Source organism: Zootermopsis nevadensis, unplaced genomic scaffold (assembly GCF_977971745.1).
Source record: "Zootermopsis nevadensis isolate Lab colony 2312 unplaced genomic scaffold, Znev_1.0 Znev_ptg000020l, whole genome shotgun sequence".
In the NCBI taxonomy this organism is placed as follows: domain Eukaryota; kingdom Metazoa; phylum Arthropoda; class Insecta; order Blattodea; family Termopsidae; genus Zootermopsis; species Zootermopsis nevadensis.
This window is the reverse complement of record NW_028259152.1, coordinates 14,710,392-14,737,736: the sequence shown is the minus strand read 5'-3', so window position 1 is coordinate 14,737,736 and position 27,345 is coordinate 14,710,392. Positions and strand designations below refer to the sequence as shown.

General features: G+C 36.7%; 3 protein-coding genes across 5 annotated transcripts; 1 reads left to right on the top strand and 2 right to left on the bottom strand.

Moving 5' to 3' along the window:
- Nucleotides 1-1,365: 1,365 nt before the first annotated feature.
- LOC110828629 (uncharacterized) lies at nt 1,366-6,702 on the bottom strand. 3 transcript variants are annotated; one of them, XR_015535948.1, is made up of 5 exons: nt 6,563-6,702; nt 5,819-5,909; nt 5,160-5,252; nt 2,547-4,421; nt 1,366-2,214 (listed from the first exon to the last, which is right to left on the bottom strand). XR_015535948.1 is itself a non-coding variant. In XM_022061499.2 (4 exons), the coding sequence occupies exons 1-4, from the start codon at nt 6,638-6,640 to the stop codon at nt 4,312-4,314; spliced, it is 372 nt and encodes a 123-aa protein (XP_021917191.2). In that variant the 5' UTR covers nt 6,641-6,702; the 3' UTR covers nt 1,366-4,311. The 3 variants fall into 3 exon arrangements, 1 of the variants encoding a protein (XP_021917191.2); XR_015535949.1 differs by having other exon boundaries at nt 4,080-4,421; XM_022061499.2 differs by having other exon boundaries at nt 1,366-4,421.
- A 117-nt stretch (nt 6,703-6,819) lies between these two features.
- Nucleotides 6,820-11,584, top strand: LOC110828630 (uncharacterized). The gene is made up of 3 exons (XM_022061501.2): nt 6,820-6,938; nt 7,277-7,411; nt 7,551-11,584. Exons 1-3 carry the CDS (start codon nt 6,899-6,901, stop codon nt 7,715-7,717), a joined length of 342 nt encoding a protein of 113 aa, XP_021917193.1. The 5' UTR covers nt 6,820-6,898; the 3' UTR covers nt 7,718-11,584.
- Nucleotides 11,585-13,572: 1,988 nt separating this feature from the next.
- On the bottom strand, nt 13,573-27,237 carry CaBP1 (Protein disulfide-isomerase A6 homolog CaBP1). The gene is made up of 8 exons (XM_022061498.2): nt 27,067-27,237; nt 26,742-26,938; nt 25,517-25,756; nt 23,382-23,543; nt 21,198-21,407; nt 20,276-20,433; nt 17,532-17,690; nt 13,573-15,603 (listed from the first exon to the last, which is right to left on the bottom strand). The coding sequence occupies exons 1-8, from the start codon at nt 27,080-27,082 to the stop codon at nt 15,435-15,437; spliced, it is 1,311 nt and encodes a 436-aa protein (XP_021917190.2). The 5' UTR covers nt 27,083-27,237; the 3' UTR covers nt 13,573-15,434.
- Between the last annotated feature and the right edge of the window lie 108 nt (nt 27,238-27,345).

The window sequence follows — 27,345 nt, the reverse complement described above, 5'->3', positions numbered from 1 at the left end:
TTTGACAAAGTTAAATACATTTTGCCGTTATTCGTAGTAAGAGGGTCCTTGGGAAAGTGTTCACTTTGCCCCTAGGATAAAACGGCATTCGATATACCCGCAAGTACGGAAATGAACAGAAAGTTCTGAAAACACCAAAAATTTTATAAATAATTTTAATGTGAATGGGCCAGTAATTACAGACGTACCTTACGTACGTTGTTTGTGATTCAACGCAGTCATAATTTCGTGTTGTTTCTGCGTGGTGTTACTGCATTAATTGAACCTGTCTCGAACAGCGAAATACGTAAACATTTAAATAACAATTCTGAACTAAATAGTGTTAGCAGAGTGTCACTTCTCTTGGGTTATGACGCGATGGGTATGTGGTTTCCTACGCAACGGAGAAATGTGTGGCACCAGTCTTCACAGTTGTTTTCAGTGTCTGTCGTTAGATGGCAGAGCTAACCAGTGACTTTCCGTCCACGTGAAGAATTCAAGGCACATTTTCATTGCAATATTTTAACTCGGCTGTGATAAAACTGAGGTTATGTTACATGCTCTTTCAACGGTGTCATTATCTAGCCTTCTTTTCTTTTGAATTTACAACGGGTTGGATGTGTAACTTGACTGGGAAAGCCAATTACAAAATACAGCATTTTTGTACGAAATATTTTAGAAAGTGGTCTCTTGGAACACCAAGGAGGTGGATATGACAGAAGATATATCTCATCTTAACACATTTCTTCAATCACCACTTTCTTTGTTGGTCATGCTGCAATGTAGTACTTTCATCGCGAAATCGTGGTTATTATTGTTTTCACGTTAAACTGTGGTTTGTGGGAGCGGACGCCGGTGATCGCCTTGACCTGCACAGATAACATGGCCTGTGCATGAATTTGTATATTTACAGAAATCAGAGTGGCCAGCATTTGTCATGCAGTTATCTTTACTTTTTTTGGGCGCGGTCATAGCTGACGCTGTAAAAACGCCCCAATTCCGTCATCATACTTGTCAGCCTACTTACATGGCAGAGCTTTAGAACTGGTACACGGATTTCCACATTTTATATTGGAGAGATTCACGAAAGTTTGGCACAATCTAATCTTTGCAATATAAAAAACGTACACTTTGCATGTGTCTACGCGCACAACTGTGAATGTAGTAATTACATGCACAATGAATTCAAGAAATTCTTATAAGGTAGAGAACCGTTTCCAAACACATTCAAGTTTGTTGAAGTTAGTTCTGGTTTTGAGAATTTCAAGCAAGAGAAATGTATCCTAAAAATAAATAAAAGGAGTTTTATGTGACAATATAAGTCTCTGCATTGCAATCAGTGGGGTCAAAGTGATAATGATATGGAGGTAACATAAAATTCTGTGCTCATGTTAGTGGCTTATTTTATTAAATTTAGTCACTTTACAGTCATTCTGAAATACTGACTTACCTCACAAATGTTTTTTCTCCCAGTGGTTGTGCCAGTTCTCATTTCTTCGAATCTGAGTCAGTCACTTTCCCAGTATTATTGTTCCAGCATTCAAATATACTTACTCAAACCTGCCCATCTTCGTTTGTCACAGGCGTGATTGCAGTAATACATATACACATTCCTTGGATCCATAAGATAGTCAGATGACAAAGGATGTGGAGAAAGTCATCATAATAATAATACAATACATATCATAAAGTACAATTCAAACTATTATATAAATTTCACACAATACAAAGTAATGATCAGTTACAAATAAATCTACCCATTACACACAGAAGATAATTCATCACTTATTTGTAAACAATAGAAATTCATCGACAGAGTTAAGGGAGTGTGTAATTAAGTATTTTTTAATTCTACCTTAAATTTCTCCTTTTTATTCACAAAACTTGTGAGACTTGATGGTGGACTGTTGAAAATTTTGATCCCTGCATAATATGCACTGTTCTTAAAACATGAGAGGTTGGCAATTGGTCTATGAAGCTGATTTTTTATTCCTTGTGTTGACACTGTGTACAGCAGAATTAGTTTGGAAAATTTCTTAGTCAGTATAGTGAATGGCTACGGATTGGACGACCAGGGTTTGATCTCTGACGGGGGCAGAGGATTTTTTCCTCAAGCCTCTGCATCCAGACCGGTTCTGAGGCCCACCGAGCCTCATATCCAATGGTTACCAGGGTCCTTTCCCGGGGGTAAAGCACGGCTGGGGCGTGATGCTGACCACTCACCCCCATCTAGTGCTGAGGTCAAGAAAGAATAGGAGCTATACCACCTCTCCCCCAAGCGCCTACATGGCTCATAGTGGGATAGTTTTACTTTTTTTACTTATTTACAATAAAGTTCATTAATGAGAATATGTATTCACGAAGAATCTCTTAAATAGACTTCTACATGAATTTCTAGGTTTGACACCAACTATTAATCTGACAATTTTCTTTTGTAAAGTGATTATCTTTTTTCTGTTTGATGAATTACCCCTAAAAATTATTCAATAATTCATTAATGATGCATTTCTAAAGGCACAGAAAGCATGGGTCATGGCCTATTTCAAAGTACATCTGAATTTACTTACAGGAATTTGGGACAGCTGGTCTTGGCAATAAAACCCCAAACCTACCAAATATGAAGCAGAAGTAAATAATCAGTATACTGCAACATACAGCCATAATTTATTATTTCTTAAATAACTAGATGGCTTACGGAACCCGAAAGATCATCACCGAATTAACCAAAGCCCTCCAGCGGACCCTGTCCTGGGCCAACAAAATCCAGTCTCCCTCAACTCCTATCTCCCATAGATCCCGCCTGAGATCATCCTCCCATCTACATCTAGGTCTCCCCAGCAGTCTCTTCCCCTCAGGCTTCCCAACCAATACCCGGTACACACCTCTTGTACCATCCATGCGCGCTACATGCCCCGCCCATCTCATTCTTTTTGACAATACTGGGGGAGGAGTACATATTTTCAAGCTCATCATTATGCAGTTTTCTCCTAGGCCCAAATATCCTCAATGCCTTATTCTCAAACACCTGAAATCTGTGTTTTTCCGTCAGAGTCCGAGACCATGTTTCACACCCATACAAAACAGGCAAAAATATTTTGAACTGAAAGTAGTAAGCATTTCTGGAATCTGGTCTCCTCCTAATTTCCTCATGAACATCATTTTGATTTGTTATTCTCACACTTTCAAAGGATTTATTAGCTACCCTAACATGATTTTACTCACCTGTCTGCTGACAGGATACTAACATGTCAGCCACTCCCTCACACTTGCTACTACCAGATAATGGTCAATGTCACAATCTGCTCCCTTGAATGACCTCACATCAATTACATTTGTCTGCCTTCTCTTATCTACTAAAACATGATCTACTTGATTGTGCGTGCTGCCATCTGGAGAAGTCCAAGTGTATTTATGAATATCACGGTGTGGAAATTTTGTACTTTATACAATTAAATCTTTTGACGTAGCGAAGTTTATTGCTCTAACACCGTTATCATTACTAAGTGCATGCAGACTTTCGCTGCCTATTGTGGGTTTGATGATATCCTCCCTTGCAATTTTTGTACTGAAATCTCCCAACAGAATTTTCATGTGATACTTGCCAAATGTATCAAATACTGATTCTAATTCTTCATAAAAGCTATCCTTGATATCATCACTTCTATTCTCAGTTGGGGCATGAACATTAGGGGTAATAATGTCGCACAAACATCCTTCCAGAATTATGTAAGATAACCCATCACTAACAAATTCTACTCTCCTAACTGCTGCCCTAATTCTGCTATGAACAAAAAACCTGTCTCTAAACGATGATTATCATTCCCCTTTCCATAGAAAAACGTGAAATTTTCCACTGGGATCGTGCCCTCCCCCTCCCATCGCACTTCCTGCACTCCCACTAAATCTAACTTATAATTCCCTAATTCCCTACTCACTGATTTAAGTGCCCCAGTCCTATAGAGGCTCCTAACATTCCATATTCCAAATCTCACATCCTTTTTTCAATTGCTATGGTCCAGAAAGAGTCTGTCTGGATACAAGGCTTGGTAAAAAAATTTATGACAAGACAGTTTTTTATGGTGAAAAGTTGTTATCCTTACGCCCAACCCCCAAGCTGGAGGACCGCTCCTTGTCGGCTGTCTGCGACTGCTTATTCATTATACAGAGTGTCCGGATGAAAGGTATCCAAAATAAAAAATTTATATCTCGGAAACTAATTGTCAAACACGTATCCGGTTTATGTCATCGGAAAGGAAAACTTTGAAAGTTTTTTTCTGAGTATATAACTTCCTCAGTAAATTTCAATGTGGGCTCCCCTGGCGGCACGACAAATCAGAAATGTGGCGGCGCCCCATCTTGTTGGAGGATAGTTTGAGGTGGTAATTGGGGCAGCGCATACAGCTCCAGCACGTCCAAGTATGAACGTCCGATCACGGTCTTTTCTGAAAATAAAAACGGTCCAATCAACTTGTCGTGCATTAAGCCAGCCCACACGTTCACTTTGGGGCTGCCTCTCTCCAACTCAAATGTGACATGTGGATTTTGACTGCCTAAAATCCTGTTTACAACTCCATTGCCATGGAACGTCGCCTCGTCCGAGAAGCACTGACGCGTCAATTCTTTCTAGCATGTCCACAGCGAAGTTTGTGCGTGCTACTTAGTCAGTCGGTTTTAGCGCATGAATCATTTGAATCTTGTACGCTCTTAGGCGGAGCCTTTTGTGTAGCACATCATGCACTGTTGAACGTGGAATTTGTGACTACAAGCTAGCAGCACGAATTGATTTGCGCGGACTTCGCTGGAATGCCTCTCTAATGCGATTGGCATTTTCTTCAGAGGTCCATGTCTTTCCAGGAGATTTAACACGCAACAGACTACCTGTAGTCCTCAGTTTTTTGTCCCAGAACCGAATGCTTTTCCGTGTAGGAGGTAGATGTCCATACTGCGTTCTAAAACGACGCTGGACAGCCGTAAGAGATTGCAACTCTGCTAGCCACAACACGCATTGAACCTATTCCTGTGGTGTCTACATCGTTACTGAGCTCGCTGAAGGTCACCAGCTGGCGCATGCGCATAAGCCGGGCATGAAAAAAACTTTCAGAGTTTCCCTTTCCGATGACATAAACCGGATACGTGTTTGACAATTAGTTTCCGAGATATAAATTTTTTATTTTGGATACCTTTCATCCAGACACTCTGTATTTGCAGCCAAGCTCCATAACTGGAGGGTGTTCCTGCATCCACAACCTGAGGACGTGTCATGCCGTGGTGGCCTGGAACAACCATTTAAAGAAAATGAGAGAGCTTTCTTACATGCTTCACTGCTACATATGTTCTACCAGAAAAAAGCACCCTATTTTACACAGGAACTGTTACATTTAAAAGTATTTTTTTACATAAGTGCATTTTTTATGGAAACAATTTTCACCATACTATTCAATCACATGCATCATATTCTGCTCTTCAAATGCAGGTATTTCAAATACACTAATATAATATTAGTTCTATGATATATCTACATAACTAGTATGTTCATCTGCACAATTAATAAATAATGAATAACAATGGCATTCTGCTGATCAGTAAATTCTGAGATCAATTACTTGGAAAATTTGAGTACTTTATTGTCATTAATAACAATATACTATACATAACTGATATTTAATACTGCAGCCCCTGTCACAGACCCTTTAGTGTCATGAAACTGGAACTGAACTGATTATTATAATTATCATTACAATTTAATTATCACAAAAATAACAAAGAAATGGTTATATAACACTAATAATAAAACCATTATATCATGAATAAGAGCAGAGCTAATATGTAACAGATATACCGTGGTGAATTCCTTGGAAAATTGAATTCCTGGTCTGTCTGTAGGTTGATTCACACCCACATGCAAAGCATGTTTTAACAGGTGCCATGTTCTGGAAGAAGCAAAGCATGATTCACAACACATCACACCTGAAAGTAAACTAGAAACTCAGGATATAAAAACATATATTTTGTATTTCATGTCACTTTCACACACTTTTCAGTGTTCAATGAACTACATGTTTCAGATGCATTCACCCACCTTCAGATTTAATGTCTATGTACTTATTGCACTCAGTATAAAAACAAAGAATTCCGACAAATCCTGTTGGTCACTTGACAGTGCAAAGTTAAATAAGACATGTCAACTGAATAACAATAATGATTATATTACGTCTGATTTGTGATTCTCACGGTAGCGGGTAGGATGATAGCAGTCTTCTGGGCCGTAGTGTCGTGTAAGTTTATCACCATTGGGAAATGAGTGTGAAAGTTTACAATGTTTCAGAGGTCCTTGATGCCTCATCATCAGAGCTATGAATCTAGAAGAGTCTGCAAGGGCCTCTGAAACGTTGTGGTTTCAAACATCATGCAGTAACTACGTAGAACATGAGAATGGACACATGCGTCCGAATTAGTTATAATGTAGTTAGATTAACACTTAGAAAGTAGACATCGGAATACTGCACTACAGATTAAAAAATCAAAATTTACCTCCTTTTAAATTATCCTTAGTTATCAGATCAGATTAAAAGCGCTACCAGACCTCTGTTGCTTCCTTATTGTTTGTATTATCTGCTACTGCATCCATAACCACACATTTTCCCACAGTTAATAACAACATTTATCGGCGTATGCAGCTTCGTCCTGGTTGGTTCCGAGAAGTGACGAGCGATGGCGACGTCCTTGGAGACTAGCGACATCTTTCCTGATCAGGTCATACTTCGTTCAAGTACTTCAGCTACAATAGATGTAGATGTCGCGGATGTTTGTTGCTCCCTCCCCCTATTTTAGATGCTTTCATCGCATAGTAGGAAGATGGTTTGTGTATTGTTTGGAGGGATCCGTATTGTACTTTTGTAAAAGTTGTAGTTCGTCAAAAATGACACGAAGTGTATTATATTTTCTTATATTTCTTTTCCGTAAGTATGGCTGCTCGAAATATATTTACAGTCATAATAATATTTACTTTACAACATATTGAAATGTATTTAAATTTAAACATGTTTCCGCCGCCCCGCGTCATAGCGGAAAAGAAGTTGCGCTTTCTTTAATTTGGAGTATTGTGTGCCTTTGTTCAGTGGTCATTGTAGTCCAGTAATTGCAGTAATGTATATTGTTTCATTATTTATCCAGAAAGAGCAATAATCCGTACTTGTGTAATGCGTTTATTGTGTCCAGGGGATTCAAGTGTAAATGATGTACAAGAATTATTAATGTTTCAGAAATATTAATGACATTATAAAAACTTTTTCTTTAGTTGCTTTAAGTTCAGTTCATGGTGGAAGCAAAGCTGATAGCAGTAATAAAAAAGATGAGTACTACAGAGGGGTAAGATCATATGGAGATCAACAGAAAAGATCTAATTTCCAAACAAACGAGAAAAGTGTATCAGGTGAGTTTTATTGATTTTTAGTCATGACATTTGGTTAAATAGCACTGTATATACAAGTGAAGCACTCTCAAATTACCATAAAAGTTCAAATTTGAAATTTGTGTTTCTTAAATTGATATTATTACATGTTCCATTTTAGCACCATCTGGGAAGAGTTCTGGAGGTGGCTTGGGTGCATGGGGCTACATGGTCATTATTCTTACAATAACTGGTATAGGAACTGGAATTTACTATTTCAGTCTATTCTATCCTATCCTGTGTAAGAGAACGAGGACATATGATGTAATGGAGATTTCTTCTGTATGAAGGAAAGTCAGCATGCATTGTATTTATGGAAACCACTGTGTTCTGTCATGATCAAGAAATTGAAGTACATCTATTTTCAGATGTTTGATTGTCATGCATTATTCAGAGTTGTGTAACTATGGAACTGCATTACTTTATTAATTTTCTACAAGTAACTTTTGTACAGAAAGAACAGGGCATATAGTAGCTTTGATGTTTCCAATATTTGTAAACATGGCTGTAAATTGTCCACATTAATTTATCTACCAGTGTATTTCTATGAGAGTTTACAAGGCATTTCTCCACAAAACTTAGTTTACATAAACTTAATTTATGAACTGCCTATAGTACTATCTTAACATGACCATGTGAACTTGTTCCAAAAAGTAGGCATTTTTGATTGCTATAGTTTGGGTAGTAACTTAAGAAACTTCTGCAGAAGTTATATTTGTCAATTATTAGTAATTAATAATATGGCTTCAAGACTAACAGCAGTTTGGCATTGTGGCCCTTGGAAAGGGAAAGGTTCTATATTTGTGATATAAATATAGACCCATATTTGTGTGGGTCACTACCCTTTCTCCAAACGCACAGCATGAGGTAATAGTTTTTGGTTAAATAGACTTTGAATGGAAAGGCTTGTGATGAATGATGAAAGTCCTGGGTTCAAACCTGTCTAACATGTAAGCTACTTTAATAAAGTCTTCTCAGGCTGTGTTAGTTGGTGATTGATTGATCACCAAATAACACGGCTGATAGCCCGAGAAGACTTTATTAATGAAAGCTGCAGTGAAAGCTTCAACATCATATGTAAGCTACTGTTCACGACTGTAATGTTGAGACTTGCAAGGAATGCAGGATGTCCGAAGTGTTAAAGGCAGACGCTATTTTTCCTCCTTCACCCCACTTCCTCACCCCACAAGTCTCAAGATTAGAATTGCGAACAGTAATGCAGGGAAGATCTTGCGTGAAGAAAAATTGAACACACTAGTATTAAAGTCTTTAGCAGAAAAGTGAGTTGCAAACAAAGGTTCATAGGTTACTTCCTAGCTGCAGAGAGCATTCATGTTGTCCAAGGTTCCGGAAACACCTATAAGTCTGCGTCTAAACTAAGCTGGCCGTATATATTAGCATATTAATAACTCATAATTAGCAGTAATCTCTACAGATATGATAATTTGTGATTATTACATGATTATCACAGACATTTTCTACTTGGTGTCTTACACATTATTATCGTTCATGATTTATTTAATGATACTGTGTCAAGTAGAAAAGTTGTATAGTGTCAAACAATAAAAGACTAATTAAGAATAATTAGTTTTTATGGGTTTGTAAATAAGTAATCATGGCCTATATTAAGCTGCACTCTCCTATAAAACCTCAGTCATGAAGACTAGTGACTTCCGGAATGTGGCAAGAGCAATAACCACTACACTGAAATGTTCAACTCTTACACATTACGTGAATGCTAACCGCCTACCCTGTAGGGAAGGTCCCTGGTGAGAAGACTGGTACTGCACAATGTTATCGTGTAATAAGGGAAGTGTGTTCAGTAGTCTGAGGTCTGCATGGTATGAGGATGTGACCAAACACTATTTTATAAATTAAAGCTGCCTTAATGTCATTACCCATTACCTAGACTTTCTAGGACCAAGAACTAATTAATTTTCCATAACATACATATTATCATACTGTTGCCATTATTTCTGCCTATATACTTCGATAGGTAACATATCAGAATTTAATATAATATTTTATGTTTATGTATAAGGAGAAATAATAAATATAATTTCTCACTAGGCCTTCCATGTAAAATGTAATTAGAATCCAACAAAGAGGTTTGTAGTTTCCAGCCTTTCAGATGACAGGAGAAAACTCGGCTTTTGACAATAAGTATCCAGAGCATCTTTATGTGTGTTATATTTTAACATTACTAGGGCAGAACGCTCCTTTCGGAGCTCCTCGGAGGGGGTGGTCAAGTTTTTAAAAAGCAACCAACCCCTCCTGGGGTGGTTGGTTGCGTTTTAAAATCTTGTGTAAGAAACTAAACTAAACCCCCCCGAATGGAGGGTTAAAACACTTGACCAACCCCTCATTCGGGGGGGGTTGGTTGCGTTTTAAAATCTTGAGTAAGACACTAAACTCGGCATTGTTGTGGAACACAACAATGCCGAGTTTGTTTATAGTTGACCTTGTTGATGACGTAATTTATTGACGACGAAATCACAAATTTTTATAATAGATTGCATTTATGTGAGAAACCAATGTTTAATGGTTTTTCTACCTAATATAGGAATATATATTGGTAGTTTATATCGTTACCAAATTTCTTTCCATGCATACTTTGTAACGAGTAGCACGAGCTTCTTTGCATAGTATTAATTACATTTCTGTGTGAAATAATACAAAAATCAGACACTTGCTACATAAATGATGAGACAAATTTCTGTAAATTTAATTTCATATAAAACACTATTTTTCGAACCGAGTCTGTATCTTCCTCCTGCAATCATAGACATGACTAGAGTGTAACTTTTACACTGTGCCCTAAAGAGAGTGTAATTTTGTATTGTTTGTTTAAATTTGTATGAACGTCTCTATCTCTAATATTTATTTAGTTGTGCTTGTGGCAGCATTGTAACTACAATATTTGTTACTGATTACTTTTATTTCACTTTGTCTTCCAAAATATTGAAGGTCATGTGTGTAACAGTAAAGAAATGCATACTAATTATTCTAGCTATGTTTATAAAAATATGCAGTATAAATTCAGAGTGTGTAATAGCTTAACATGTGTAACAAGACTGACACTTTAGTATAGTTATAAAATAATAAAATATAGTTTTCAAAGACATTTTATTTTATTTTAGCAGTAAGTTTCTATATGGAATGAAATTTCTATGTTTTTCAGTTGATAGTTTCAATAATAAAGTGACATGTACAAGAGCTTTTCAGAATGTGTTCAAGGTTTATCTAATTTATAATAATTACTCTAATAGAACAACAATGAACTCTAGGCCAGTTGTATCACGAGCACAGATTAATATGGCCTTGGCTGGGATATTACACCATTAAAATGATCTGCGCTTGGATCCACATAATAACCTTAGGGTGGGGTGGGGTGGGGGTTTACAGGAGTTAGATTTATATGTAAATATAGTGCTTTAAACCAGAGCAAGATAATTTCACATAGTTTACATAGGGTAGTTATTTCAGCAAGGTTTGATTGATTAAAGGATTATGCAATTGAAAATGAGGCTCTCTACATTACAGAAATAGGAAGTTATTGTTTATTCGTTCAGAATTACATATTCATATAAATTATATTTATTCTAGTAATTCTGCTGTTGTCCATGTCATCCCTAATTCTGAGTAAAAAGAGATTTCTTTCCATGCCTTTATAAGGATGTATTATTATTGTCAAGTTTAGGTACATAAATAAACTTCAGTTTGAATGCCGCCCACTTAATAGCTATGGTCAGAAATAGAGTATTTCTATAAAGTTACGGTATAATTATTAAGCTGTTTTATAACAATTTATGTGAGAAAGTTCTCTTGTTGAAGTTCAATGTGAGGTCCATTCATTGCTTTGCACACTAAAGAGTTATGATGGATTCAACAGTTTACCTGAATCTTTGCTTCAAATTGTCCATGTCACATATCTCCAGATACTCAGTCAGGAGTATCAAGAATTATAATACTGTGTGTGAAAAGCAATTAATGGGGCTGACAGTGAATGTTATTAACGGTTCAGGTAAACTTTCATGTTTCTCCATTCCGAAACCTGATGACATGATTTGTTTATTAATAGGAATTATATTAAATGATGTCAGATGCTGTCTCGTGTATTGTTCTTCCTAAATAAATCCTGGTCGTTGGTCTCAATGTTGATACTGTTTGCAGTATGTGAGGTATATTCCTAGTAAAACTACTTTCCATTTTCTTTTTGCAGTTGCCTACAGTAATTGAAATGAGACAAAGAAATATGGTTACACTGTTCTGTCTACAAAATTTAGCCAGAGGGGAGAAAATACACACAATTACTCTTCTCCCACAATAGCAAATGGCTTTTTGGAATCGGAAGCTGGTTGAAATAAAATATGTGACAGTGTTTTATACTAGAAATTATCAATAAGATTAATTTCTGTCATCACAGTCTTGACCTATTTGTTCAATAGAAATATGATACTTCATTATATTTGTCCATAGTAATTATTGTAAATGTCTCTCACCCTGAATACCCAATGAATTGAAGCACTCAATTTCTTACGAGGGAGCATTCCACTGTACCACTTTCATCATGTCAGACAATACGAGTCTTCACATTTCCAGGAGAGGTTAGAGGTGAGGGCATAGAAAATCTGGTGGACAGAATGATGTTCACTTATTCAGCTTTATAAAACTGTATCAGCTGCTGATGTTGGCATCAAATAAAATATGGTATGATTATGGATGAAAAGGAGTATGTATGGAGGCAGCCCCAGTATTTGCCTAAGAGACAACTATAAAACATCAAACACTGTCAGAATAACTGCTCTTGGCCAGGATTCAAAATGGGAGAATCTCTTTACTGTGAAGCTGGCGAGTTAATGATGTGCCAGTCCACTCAGTGGTTGGGAACTGAACGATTCCCTGTGTCTCATCCCATGCCCAACAGATCTTGAAAGTTGTGCGATACAGAGCTCAATTTCAAAATTAATGTATATCAGAACCATTAAAACTAACTTATCTTTGTTGTTTTCAACACAGAAGTGACTCTTTCTTCTGTAAAAATAATCAAGTACCATAACAAAGCTGCTAGTGTTATATGCCTTAAATTTTATATTCTACTGCCCTTACACATCAATTCTTTGATGAAAAAATATTACCCTGCTTTGTATGTATATCCAGACACTGCTTTACACACTAATGATTAGGATAAGAATGGCACATTGCATAATGATTCTTATATTTTAGGAGGGTATAATGAAAAGCACACATAGCAGACAATTCACACCTGAACATGATATTTTACTCAGCACATCACTCACTGGTTTCATCAATGGTCATTTATCACTGTCTTTTGTGAGGCATGAGTAATAAAGTACTGACTACTAGTATTCAAATCAATGTGTACTTGTTAGAAGTGGCAAACTGGGCGTCTGCTCCACTCCACCCCAAATTTAAAAAATAAGCATTAAAAATATTAAAAGAAAAGTACTAAAAATTGAAATTACTTAAAACAATTATTCTTCTATCCTGAATACGCAAGTGTTTAACAACTTACCACTTAAATGAAAATCTGCAAGTGATCTTGACATACACAGCCATTTTAAGTTACTGGTGTGTATGCAAATTATTTCTTAATATTTTCATTTTCAAATGTACCCAGAGCTGTCATTTATGGAGATAAATTATTCTTATCGCATAATCAACAAGTGATTAATGTCATTTGTAGCAAGGAATAACATTATGCACATTAGTTTTATTACAATGTAGATATATAGACAAAACAAAGCAATATAAAGGCAGTTGGAGCAGCTGTTCTGAGATCACGGGTAATACAGAATGATCAAATAGTCACACAACCCATTCCTGACACACGTTACATTGAAATCAAAAAACATGTCCACCAATGGTACTTATTGGATATGAGAAATTGAACAGCAGCCACATGACAGTCAATCATTCCTGGTTATAACAGTGTGTGATAGATGGTACGTGTTCGCAATAAATGCAAGTTCTGATTCAGGAAAAAAAAGAGCAGACAGTGTACACAACCCAGGCTTCTATTTGTGTTAATACTGAATGAGTGTAACGACTACCTAATAATACAATAAATTTTCAATGTTACAGGATAATTTGATTCTATACTTTAAATTTAAGAAAATATGTGGAAGCATATTCATCCCATTTATTGCACACAATGAGTTACAACATTCTTGCGGGCAGTCCTTATAATAATATTAAATTCAAGTGATGCTTTCACACACACTCCATTTGTTTAGCATGTTATCCACCTTTAGAGTGTGGGTGAAAATGTGTAAAATACACCTATTACTATATCTGAAAATAAAATAAGATAATTATGAAGCTCACAGCAATAAAGAATTATTTTCATTAGGTTCAGATATTGCATCTTTCATGTCTGGACCTTTATCATACCGGAACAGAGGATTTAAACCTCCATGCAACGAGCCTGCCAGCCAGACTAACTGCAGAGTTAACAGTTTGCTATGTGACACATGCCCAGCTGCACTGTGGGTAATATGCAACACATGGACGATAACAGTCAAGCTGCAACGAAATAACATTAATTGAGGAATAATGTCTGAAATAATATCCATACATGATGAGTTCATACTGCATGTAAGTGACATTAATGGCCACAAACTGTTCTCGCAATTACTTGTTACATACCGTGTTACATTACACAAAATACCACCATCGGGAGCAGCATTCCCATGTCACAAGCCCAGTGGCCTGCTACGGTAAACAAATTATACGAAGTTAAACAACTGGAATGCCAATTAAATCTGAAGAAATAATTAGGCATTTAATGATATATTTTAGAGGTCACATTAAATAACTATTAAACCCAACCAGAAAATACACTGAAGTGTAATGTAATTTTAACTTCTAAATAACAAAGGTTTAATTTTCTATGAACTGCAGCAATTAATCAATTTCCACAAACCAAATTTTATCAAATGTCTTATTTTTTAAATTAAATTTTAAATAGTAAATTAAATCATATGTTAAAATTCACCCTCATCATGAATAATTACAAAATCTGATGGAAAAAAGTCTGTTAAACCCAAAATACAATTTTATAACAGGCATAAGAAAGTCAGGCACCATCAACCCTTCAGCAGCATTACACTAGAAGCAATTATGACTTCGAAGTAAACTCACTACATTCCTTACTGTTGTCTTATGTGCTGTGAATGTCTTATAGACCATCTTCATCTCCATTCACTCAAGAGTGATCAAAAAATGTATTTCTGATGAAAAATCACCTGCAAGTCAGATTCCACTACTCTCACATGACCAAAGACAGCAAGAATGAAGTAAGCAGAGTGGCTTACAGTTTGACGTGAACACCGAATAGCTGCATGTGGGAAAAACTACATGTGTTCAGTTGGTCTTGAACCTAAACCTTCAGCACAGGAAGCATGTCTTAACCCTAAGCAATGTGCGATTGGGACTGAAGATGAAGTAGACACCATATGGCACTCGGCAAAGAAAAGGTTCCAGACTTCCTTAAATATCAGATGTTTATGGAAGAATAAGTAATTTATTGACAACAAATGGGTTTAAAAATGCAAAAACTTGCACGAGGCAATTATGAACTACATTAACTGAAGATTAGCAATTCAAAATTAATTAACCTGTTATAAAGAGGTATCGAGGTAAAATATAATTCCTGACAACAAAAAATTCTCCAGAGTACTTCTACGTGTATAACACATAAATTGGAGCATGATATGGCCAATAAATTCAATCAAATAATGAACAGCCTCTACAGCACCACACTGAAAAATCTCTCATCATTCTTATTCACTTCATTATTTGTTCTTTTGTGTCGCAATTAATTCTGTTGAAACTGTGATCTCATGTACATTTCTGATCCCTCCATTCTCTTTTAGCGCTTACTCATTTTCTGGACCACGGTTGTTGAATCTAAGCAGCTATTGCTGCATCGATCTTCACATATATTGTTATTCAATTACACACACATTTAAACATGTATCACTTATAACTCATCCTTATTGTCAGCGTCATCTAGATCAATGTCCGAGAGATCTATGTCCTCTTCAGGTGGCAGCTCTCCATCCTTACCATCCCACGGTTCTGTAGGATTGATTTTTGGCAGTGCTGCACCTTTAACTGGAGATGTGGATCCTCGGCCAAATGACAGATCCCTGAACAAAGAAGTAACAAAATCTGATTAAATCAGTAAAATGTAACAGTGAATCAGTACAGTAAAATAATGTGATAATATATGAGAGGAAGTCAATTGAACATGACCTGGTATAATTTTATAGAAACCTGACATTTATTTAGAAGTAATCTCAACTGAGTTAAGGCATTTATCCCGCTGTTTCACGAGCCCATTGATGGTGTCCTTAAAGAAAGATTGCAGTAGTTGGCATATAGTATCCACCAACTCTTCCTGGATTTCATCACTTGATGAAAACCTCTGACACTTCAAGCATTGTTTAAGCTCTCCAAATTCAGACATTGCATGCTACTGCACCAGCAGAGGCAAGAACTAGTCACTGACAGTGGTACCAATGCACATCATATTTATTATACTGGGTAGCACAGGCAACAATTCAACATGAGAAAATCTTTTGGAATATTGTATGTCATCAAATCTAAATATTCAGAGCAGATATAAAGAAACAGCCTCCTGGACTTCAGATAGGAAGGAAGAGACCAGTTGAGCAAGAACCTTCGTAGAAAACTGATATATGACGGATGACACACAACTTCTGAATCAGAGATAAAATTCCTTTGACTTTAAGAATTCAACACCAAATATGAAAATATTTAGGCACACAAGAGGGCTTAAAATCTCACAAGAACCTAAAAGGAACTCTTTGAGGTTTTACGCGTAATCTTTGCTCATTGTTAGCACCTGACCTATTGTAACAGACTGTTCTCTCATCCTATTAATAAAATTGTTATGCTAAGCTACCCACTCAACAAAGAAAGTTTCTTGATGGAGTAAAGAGTTGAGGGCCCTTACAGTTAAAACGAAGCCACCTATTCAACACAGTTAAATGAACAGGCAATCGGGACACGTACAATGGTGCACGTTCCTGTTAGAGAAAGGAGATATGGAAAGCCAAAACATCTTCATGGAAGAACATCTGCTAAGGGACCGAACATGTATACACACTAAATGCAAAAATAATTGCTGAAACTGTGACCAAGAAGTTTCTGAAGAGAGCTTTACTGCTGATGAAGGCAGTACTTCAAGCTAACTTTACAAATTATGAATTGACTTGTACTTGCAGGACAGAAACATTTAGATATGAACACACAAAAACAAAAAATAAATAGGCATGACCTATCTGGGATACTGGGAACGACCCGTTCTTCAAGTGCCTGAGCAACTTTTCATTGGCTTGATCTATAGACAGTTGGTAGGACTCCTTGGACGAGGGATCGGCCCGTCGCGAGGCCTCTACCTGTACACAGGACAGCACAACACAGAAAAACGCGGACAAACATCCATGGCTTGAGTGGGATTCAAACCCACGGTCCCAGCGACCAAGCGGCACAAGGCCCACGCCTCAGACCTTGTGGCCACTGCGGACCCCATGACCTATCAGAAGGATTATTATTACCAGTCAATCAAAAAACAGACTGGTAACTGATAATTGTAAACCATTTGAATCAGCAGGAATGGATGGAATTATATCTTATTGCAAGTATTCAAGTATGAAGAGAAAAAATTGAAGAGCTGTTGGAAGACACAGATAGATAAGCAGGCTTGATTGTCAGGACATCCACATAAAGTGGAAACATCTTAAGAATATGAAGAGGACACATAACCCAAACACGTATTTGCTTTCTGGTATAAATTGGACTGCAAAATGGCAATGGCCATGCATATACATATTTTATTACATTCCATGGATCCATAAGACAGTCAGATGACAATAGGATGTCTAAAAAGTCATAATAATAATACAATACATATTATAAAGTACAATTCATGAACCACTGACTAAAAATACTGCTGTACACATATCATATTTTTTTATACATATGACTTACATATGCTTCTTCTGGACTCTTATTAAATGCAGTTAATATGCAAATGGATTCACAGACTTACCGAAGGAATTCATTGATTCCATCATCTGAAAAGGAACCTCGTAGTATGGAGTACTTCATTTTTTTTGTATTCATGACAGCCATAGCAGGGTAGCCAAACCCTCCAATCTCCAGCATTGTTTCCAATTCAGGTTGTGCACCAGCTTCAGCCCATACCCATCTGTGTACAATACAAAAATATCACTATACCCAATTCCTTTAAGAAACATAACCTGTTACAATACAATTTCCCATCTACAACTTGTTACAGCTGCCTAAAATTGTCTGCACATGATTTTGTAGAAAGAAACTACTTTTTACAATTACTATACAACATTTCTGTTACTGGCTTCAAAACAGGATTGCTTCAACTCAGATTTGTGTTGGTAACATCCTGTAGTCTTGCTGAAGTTAGCATGATTCCTCTGAAAACACTGGAAATCAAGATGACTACTATAATAGCCAAGGAAGTTACAAAATAAAAACAGAAAACGAAGAAAGTGGCCACAATTTACAAGAAGAGTCACTTTTCAAATAGTGCCCAAGCCAGTTATTTATTATTTGTTTTTGCTCAATTTTTCACAGTACTAAGCAATGGATATTCATCATCAAAGAGTATGCTCAATAATCTGAAAGCCCAGAAAATGTCAGAAGTGAGTTCCAGATAAAAACTAGTGTCAAAGTTGGATTCAACAGGCACACAATTTTAAATCTCATCAAGAAATTTCACAAGACAAGCTCATTTTTGGATGATTACTTTCAAAGAAGCAGGCCTTAAACAGCAAGAAATGAAACCGATGTTCAAGAACTTTGAGGGCAAACACACTCAACACATCGTGATACAAATGGCTTGAGATGCTGATTTTAATGGTGTCTGAATGAGATTTTTATGCCTTATTATTGAGATGAAACAAAGTATTAAACTCGGTAGGTACGCGAGTAAGGACAGTGATGCGCAACTTATAGGCTCTCCTGACCAAAACATTAACCTCACTTTCAAGTGGTGTTCCCTGTTTGCACTAAAGAGGGTCTGGTGACCCAGGTCACAGCAGTGCAACTGTTCCACCAGCAGCGAAGGAAATCTAAGCTGCATAAGGCCTGACCAGAGCCTACAGCTAGCAAACCTACCACCAGCTTTAGCCACCGACGGCCCAGTCAGACATTCATGAATGAACAAATATCAGAACCAATTACAACAAATCAAGGTGTAAGACAAGGTTGCAGGCTATCACCAACTTTGTTCAACAAGGTGATTAAGGAATGGAAAGAGGAGGTGAGTGGGGAAAAATGGCATCCAATTAAACAAAAGAACAATAAAAACTTCTTTATGCAGATGACCAATAGGCTTCCTTCTAGACTCTCCCACAGTTTAGACAGGAACACTGTCATACTTTGGATAAGTCAATGAACACGAAGTGTGTATCTTTGCCTACAGCCATTCTCTTCTCTATAACTTGCATGAAGCAAAAAATATTATCAACACGTGACCATCCTGCCCTAAAGCCATTCCGTTGCTCTAACTGAAAAGGTTGGTACTCTTCCTCTAAGACAGTTTTCAGTACTTCACCATATAATCTACTCGTAGTACCTGTGACAGATAAACTCCTGTACTTGTCACATAGGTCCTCTCTACCTCTTTTATGTACTGATGTGATCCATGGTGTCTTCCATTCAGTAGGTACATTGTCTCCATTTACATATCAGTTAAATAAAGCCATTAGCATGACGATTAATTTTTTGGGACCATATTTTTTTTTCAATTCTACCGCAATACAGTTTTTGGAGGACTCAGAGAAGTCATTAACATTAATTTATATTTTTTCTTCAAAACAGGCAGACATATTGGTGTCTTTGATTAACACACATTTTACAAAAATCATTGTAGTTACTGACAGGTATAGAAAAGCCACATATGGACAAATACAAGGTGATTATAAACGACAAGAATTATGATTCCAGCCGCACGTTCACATCGCTTCCAGTGTAGGACTTTTGGCCACCTTTTCTTCAGAAAAACTAAAAATGTTGAATAATGGTTAATCAGTTATTCCTCTTCCGAAGCTGGAAAACAAGACTGCTGGTTCCTACAGGATGAAGCATCAGCTCACACCACAATCAAAATGTTGCAAGAATTTTTTTGTTGAAAGCACATTTCTAAAAATGTGTGACCTCCCAGATCTATACATCAATTGTAATCTGACATTTACCTTTGTGTATTTTAAAGAGATAATGTGCAGAAAATACATGTCACATACTGAAAGAACTAAAACAAAATAATAAGGGAAGTACTTAAAAAATTACTGAAGCAATTCTTCACTTTCTTACATCAAATGTGCAGAAAATATAAAATGTAATGTTTTAATGAAATAAACTGTGTCAGCATGGGTTTCATGATTTTTTAAGTGGCATATATTAGTACTGTAAACAGTATTATATATATATATATATATATATATATATATATATATATATATATATATATATATATATATAACACATTTCAGTTCTAATATTTCATGAGCAAATTACAAATGAATACAGGAGTTTTGAAAATGAAAATACTGTCCATGACACATTCTACACTTTTAAGACTTCATCACATGCTCATCCTATTTATGTAAAACTATTTTCTTTCCCCCCCAAGTCAATTAAATGTGTATGGCTGTTCAATAAGTGTTTCATCTACTACATAATTACACTTGGAGACAATGACAACAGAAAAATGGTTATATGGAAAGCAAATACAACACAACAAAATATACTTACCCCCACATCTTCTTCTTGTATTTGTCTCCCATTTTGTTGAGAACGTCAAGGTAGCCATTACGGCAATTAGCCTGGCAATCTAGTATATGAGGCAGAACAGACACGACACAGAGCGGATGCTGTTCACATGCCTCTTTCAAAGTATCTTCATCAATAACCTGGTAAGAAAAGACCATTAACCTGTATACTGACAGAATATTTTCATCTGTAAAAGTTTCAGCCAATAATAGAATGGTAAACATATTCACACTTTACACAAACATAACCTCCGTACATCCACCTAAACTCCCACTACTTCCATCTAGTCAGATATGACGATGCCCCCTGCACACTGATTTTTAAATATTTTAGCCTCACTGCTTTGAAATAACCTTGAAATGACCTTCGATCATATTGTTGCAACAATGACCATGGATATCACTGTTGCTTCTGACATCAATTTTGCATTTGTTATGCCATAAAATCACATCAGACATAAAATTGTTTTATTAACGAACTATATAAACCTTCTAATGTCATAACATATCGGAACAATGGTATCCTATTTGGCCTCTTGCACTTACATGTTATGAGATATATACATCCCTTTTCGCTTTTAAAGTTTAAATAAACGCGGGATACAAGTGATGGTAGGGATGGAAGTAGAGAAAGATAGACACAACAGAATTATGTACAAAATAAAGAATAAAGCAGGCACTGTCATACACTCACTCATCCTGATGATAATATGAAAGCTAAGGAAAATATTATTTTAAAACAAATTCCTACTGACATAAAACACTTCAAAAAACTGCTTCTGGAGTGTCAGTTTAACTGTTGCTTTAAAACACTAAAAGATCTAGACAATGTGTCTCCTGTTATTCATTACACTGAAAAATATCACACAATACAATTCTTTCTTGGCAATATATGATGTGAATACCTGTTTGATTTCTGGAGGAGGTACATTCTCTGCTAACTTCTCTAACGCCCAATTGACAATATCACTGCCAGTACGTCCACCATTATACTCAGCAGCGGAACTGGCATCCTTCTTTCCAGGGGGAAAGAACTTGATGGTTGGGTAACCTTGAACACCATACTGGTTAGACTTGATAGTATGAACAGTAGCATCCACAGCGCCCACTTTAACCTGTAACAGATAATGTATAATAAGATTCTTACAGATCTGTTTTCACATCCATATTCTCTTACTGACACAGTCTGGTGACAAATTACAACGTTACACCCCAAATTAAATTAATATTCTAACACTAAAAAAAATCTTAAAACAAAACTAAGAATATTCATATTTAAAATCATGAAACGAACTTGGATAGTTTGTAGAGATTAATATTGTAAGGATGGGAAGTGTGTGCGATACATTACGCACATATACAGACTATTTCAAAAAACTGTATACACATTTTAATAAAGAATATCTATTCATGTATTCATGGTTGAACTAAAATTTAATGTGCTTCTAAGTCGTGCAGCATACACTTAAGAGATAACATTATTTTTAATTAAAAACTGTCATAAATTACCCATGATTCAGGGCATAATACAAAGAGGTGGAGATTCGCCTGACTTTAAAGCCATGCAAATTAATTTTGAAGTGGTACTGAAAATTCAAGAATGTGTGTGAAGTACAAAGATGGCAGAAACACATATTTGCAATTGAGCCATCAATATAACTAACAATTACAAGAATTTGTGATAAATTTAAGAATGACTGCACTGGGAAAAACGTGTACAAGCAACAATCTGGGAGACCTAGCTCATCAATATGTGGGAAATTTCCGCTATGGTGTTACAGCAATTCACACAATCACCAAAGGAATCTGTGCTAAGGACAATGGAATCAGCAGGGCAAGTGTACACTGGATTCTCAAAACTGCTAAGTGGAAACGTTATGTGCTGAGGTTGTAACGTGCAATGGTAGAAGCCAACCCTGATCACAGAGGTGAGTTCTGTGAATCGTTTCAAAGAAAGGTCAATGAGAATGCAAAATTTGTAGACACGAATGTTGGTCTGATGACTCAAGCTGAGTGGTACAGTGAAATGACATATTTGCACATACTGGTCTCTTTAAAATCTGAACATTCATATTGACAAGGCAGTAAATTTATTAGGACTTACAGTCTGGTATGGTGTGTCATCCAGGGGAATGGTGGGACCATACTTCACTGAAGGGTCAGTTACTAATGGTGAGTACCTCAACATGCTTGAGGTATCCAGTGTGCTCACCATTCATCAGCTGTATGGAGATGAGGAAATTTATTACCAATAAAATGGGCACCCCACATCAACATCATGATGTCAGGGTCTATCTTGATGGTAATGTCCCAGGCTAACGGATAGGGCAAAATCGTGACATAGAGATAGCTAATGTATCCACTGGAAATTTGGCAAAGTTCAGATAGAAAGAATTCGGAGGACTGCTGGTAACCACCTGTAAGACTACAGAGCCCAAAACATTACAACTGACACCTTCACCACCACGAGAATCAAAAAACCCAAATTAAGATCAGGTCAAATTTCGGGAATGCTTGCTATCATTCAGTTCAGAGTATTCCACACTTCGGCATCTCACCATAAGTGAAGAACAGAAACTAAGGGTATATGAGAATGTGTTGAGAAGAATATTTTGATCTGTGACAGAGAAAGTAATAGGAAGATGGACAAGCTGCATGAGTAATATAAAATTCTGTTCTCTTTAAAGTGATCAAGCCAAGGCGGATGAGATGGATCGAGCATGTAGTCACATGTGGGAGAGATGAACAACACAGGCAAGATTTTAGTTGGAAAACATGAAGGAAAAAACCCCACTTCGGAGACCTAGGCATGGATGGGAAAATTGTATTAAAATCGTTATCAAATAAAGGTAGGGTTTAAACCGTATTGACCTACTGCAGGGCAGGGTACAGTGTCAAATTTTTATGAACATGGTAATGAACCTTCAGATGCCACAAAGGCAGGTAAATTTGATGACAAACTCCACAAAATAAATAATATTATAAAATCTCATTGGGCAATCAGCCACGTCAATGTTAAGTTAAAAACTATTTTTTTAAAGACTAGCTCCTTCTCACATCAGAGTTAGAGTAATATTACTACACCTTACCCTTCCTTTAAGTTCACTGGCTGCTTGAGCCCAATGAGGAGCTAAGTTCTTACAATGACCGCACCAAGGTGCATAAAATTCCACCAACCACATGTCTTCTGAATTTAGAACTAACGAATCAAAATTTGAATCAGTCAATTCTATGACATCCTTAGGATCACCCTGAAACATAAGAAAAAAATGAATAGTTTCAATTTGTAGAACATTTAATTATACTGGACAGAGATCATTTATCAATGAAGTAGAAGTCTTCTGCTTGAAAGCCTAATTAACCTCCCTTCTTAGCCTGTTACACTACAACTGTGGTGACTTGATACAGTAATGATTTAATAAAAGTCTTCCCAATTAATATTTAGAAATTGGACAACCTGCTGCAATAATGGCAACCAAAGTAAATGGTGGAATTCACTGTTGAAACAATTTTAACCAAAGTCACTGTTGTAACTGTGACTATTTTTGGCTCAAGATGGCCTTATCTTATCAATTGCCTTTGATACTGTTGTTGCAATTATTCCTGTTGAGAAATACTGAAAAAGTCATCAGTCCCCTTGGACAATGATCATCAATGAAGCAACCTGCTTATGTACTCCAAAGAGTACACACCCTTTGAATTTTGTTTTAGTTTTCCTCTGTCCCTCCAGGCAAATACTACAGCAGTACCTTAAACACATTTTATGGATGCAAAAAGCCTTAGAGGCTGACAATCCTCTAAACACACACACACAGGTATACACACTTTAAAACAAGCCATGAATGCTTTCCACATCCTTTCCAGTTAATAATTCATGATCATCCTACAACTCAGTTCAACAGCAAAGGTGTTGTTAAATAACCAAGGAATGTAAAAATTCCAAGGGACATAACATGTTTCCATTTCAGACAAGTTTCAATAAAACATGGTGTTTACCTCTGGATATAATAAGCTGTATATACATATGATACACACTTCTGAAATTATAGTCCAAAACACTATTTCAGAAATTTATACTACACTGTTAATATACACTTCTACTATTTTCTTTCTTTCTTTCCTTCCATTAAATTCTTCAATTCTTAACTTTTCAGCTTTGCTGTTGAAGTATTCTGCAAATATCTGAAACTTGGCTGTAACATTCAGTTTGATAATGATGAAAATGGACAATATAATGCAGGAGTCAGCATTTGTTTTTTATGTTTATGTCAAAAACAGGAGATGGCACTAAAATGCAGTATTGACAGACAGCAATATAGCAAACATTCAAAATCTTCAGTGAAATATTAATAATGTGTTTAATAGGCCATTTGGCTGTTGATGCAGCACTTTAATAATAAAGAATTATTTTTATTTTTTATTTTATTTGTAGTGTTCTGTCTGACAACAGGTCCATATGAACAGGATCCTTCCATCCTTTTCTCGGACTGGGACCTGTTCATATACGTTCTTGGCAGATGATCCAGAAGTGGTTTGCCATTACCTTCTTCTGTGTGTGAATGGAGTAATTGTTGGGATGCCACGGAGAAACCGGGGAAGCCCCCGGAGGAAAACTCCGTGATGCCTAGACCACGGCCTTGCCCAACACAAGTTATAAATTCGGGGACCGCCGGGAATCGAACCCGAGACCCCAGGATTACAAGGCCAGCGTTCTAACCGCTAGACCACCTCATCTTATTATTATTTAGTGTTCTGTCTGACGACAGGTCCATATGAACAGGATCCTTCCATCCTTTTCTCGGACTGGGACCTGTTCATATACGTTCTTGGCAGATGATCCAGAAGTGGTTTGCCATTGCCTTCTTCTGTGTGTGAATGGAGTAATTGTTGGGATGCCACGGAGGAAAACTCCGTGTTGCCTAGACCACGGCCTTGCCCAACACAAGTTATAAATTCGGGCACCGCCGGGAATCGAACCCGAGACCCCAGGATTACAAGGCCAGCGTTCTAACCGCTAGACCACCGTGGCACAAAGAATTATATTGAAAAGTATATCTGAATAAACCTGCCCCTTTGCAAACTGACAGGGCTTCAAGGTTGGTCTGATAAATATCCATTCTGGTTCATATGTCTTAATGCACACATAACAGCTGTTTACACTGGGATAAATTTTCATTGTAATAATGAGCATAAACAGGTCATAAATTCCCCAAAATTAACTTACCTTTTTACCATCTGAACCAGAACCTCCACTCTTCTTGCCTGCCATTTGAGCTGACACTTTGCTTCTCAATGCATCGAAACCAGCATCCACCAGTCCCTGTGCTGTCCTTGGTCCATTGTACTCCTCTGGTTTATTCTTATTTCCACCAAAGATTTTAACTGTTGGAAAACCTTTTACACCATACTGTCCACCAAGTGATTTGTGTTCATCAACATTTACAGCTCCAACTTTTATAACACCCTACAAAGAAAATAAAACTTCTCAAATTCTAAATTTTTTTAGAAATTCATCTCAAACTCTGTATATTAAAAATCGGGTGATTATAACACAATTTTCATATTAGACACCAATCCATTATCTTTAACCTAAAACAACCATCAAAATATAAATGAGTATATTAATAATTTATTTATTTTGCTCCTGATATGTTTCAGCCACCAGGACCATTATCAAGTGTGTGTGTTTGTGTGTACCCATGCATGAGTGCATGTGTATAAGTTCTTCTTCATAATGATTTTCCTTTCATGCCCTGCATATGTAAATGTAGCCCCTTTTTTACTGTTTCCCTGAGGGTTACTTTTTATTTTTTGTGAATATGAGTGTGTTTTTATTGGTTATTTTAGAGGATTGTTTTAAAATTCCTAACTCTTTATCTTCTGCAATTTTTGATACTGGACATCTCTGTAATCTGTTTCCGATAATAGATACTTGCTAGTTGGGATGGCATGAGCTGTGCCATAGTTCCTTTCAATCTATAAATGCAAAAGTTTTAAACTAACTACATACTTCAGCAAAAAAATTATCTTATTTTAGCTACTGCTGTTCCTATTCATATTGCTATTTCCATTCCTATTATTGTCCTTATTTCTATTTTCATTGTAATTCCTACTTTCACTGTTACTGGTTTCTCCCTCTAGCTTTTCCCCCTCTTGGCCATGCCTCTGCCAGGACATCCCTGGGCTTCTACCATCTCAGGTTAGCGATATTTCAGGTTCTCATTGTGGTGAATGTAAAGACAAGTTCTGGGTTGTTAGACCATATAGTCTGGTAGAACTTTACTGACCTTTCAGAGGTGCTTGCTACTTCCATCATCATGACAATAAGTGGCCCTGATGATGGAAGCAGCATCTCCACATAGTGTCAGCTTCTATATTCTGTAAGTGTCAGAGAAGTACAAAATATTTAAGCAATTTTGTTTGTTTATTAAAGCAGATATCAAATTTACCTTCAATGCTGTAGCAGCTTTCGTATATTCCGGAACCAACTGCTGACAGTGACCACACCATGGTGCATAAAACTCTACTATCCAAAGGGCATCACTCTGTATGACGAGCCGATCGAAATTTGCTGGAGTTAATTCAACAACTTCAGAACTTGAAGGATACAAGGCATAAGAGCCAGACACAAACAGCGCAAGAAAACCTGTAAGCACACCAGGTAAGAAGTAAAACATAATAATATATTAAAGCTTAAACTAATAATGCGCAACAGACTGAAACGATGTGTCAAACGCCGACATTAAAAGTGCATGTTATAATGAAAGTACTCACCAAATAACGCAGTCATGACTGAGAATGTATTGCTGAACTGTATCTCCAGTTTTTGATTAATTCTTTACTACTATATCAAGCAAACATTACATGAATATTCCTACGTTTGCACAGTATCTACTTCCAACCGCAAACAACACCCGCACACATAACCAACCTCTCCATTATAAACTGGGAATCATATAGTGAATTTCGTGGTAAAATCTCATTGGTTGGTGTCAGTACGGTATGAAAAATACAGCAAACACTCTTTCGCAAGAAGATAGTTTCTCTCCATGA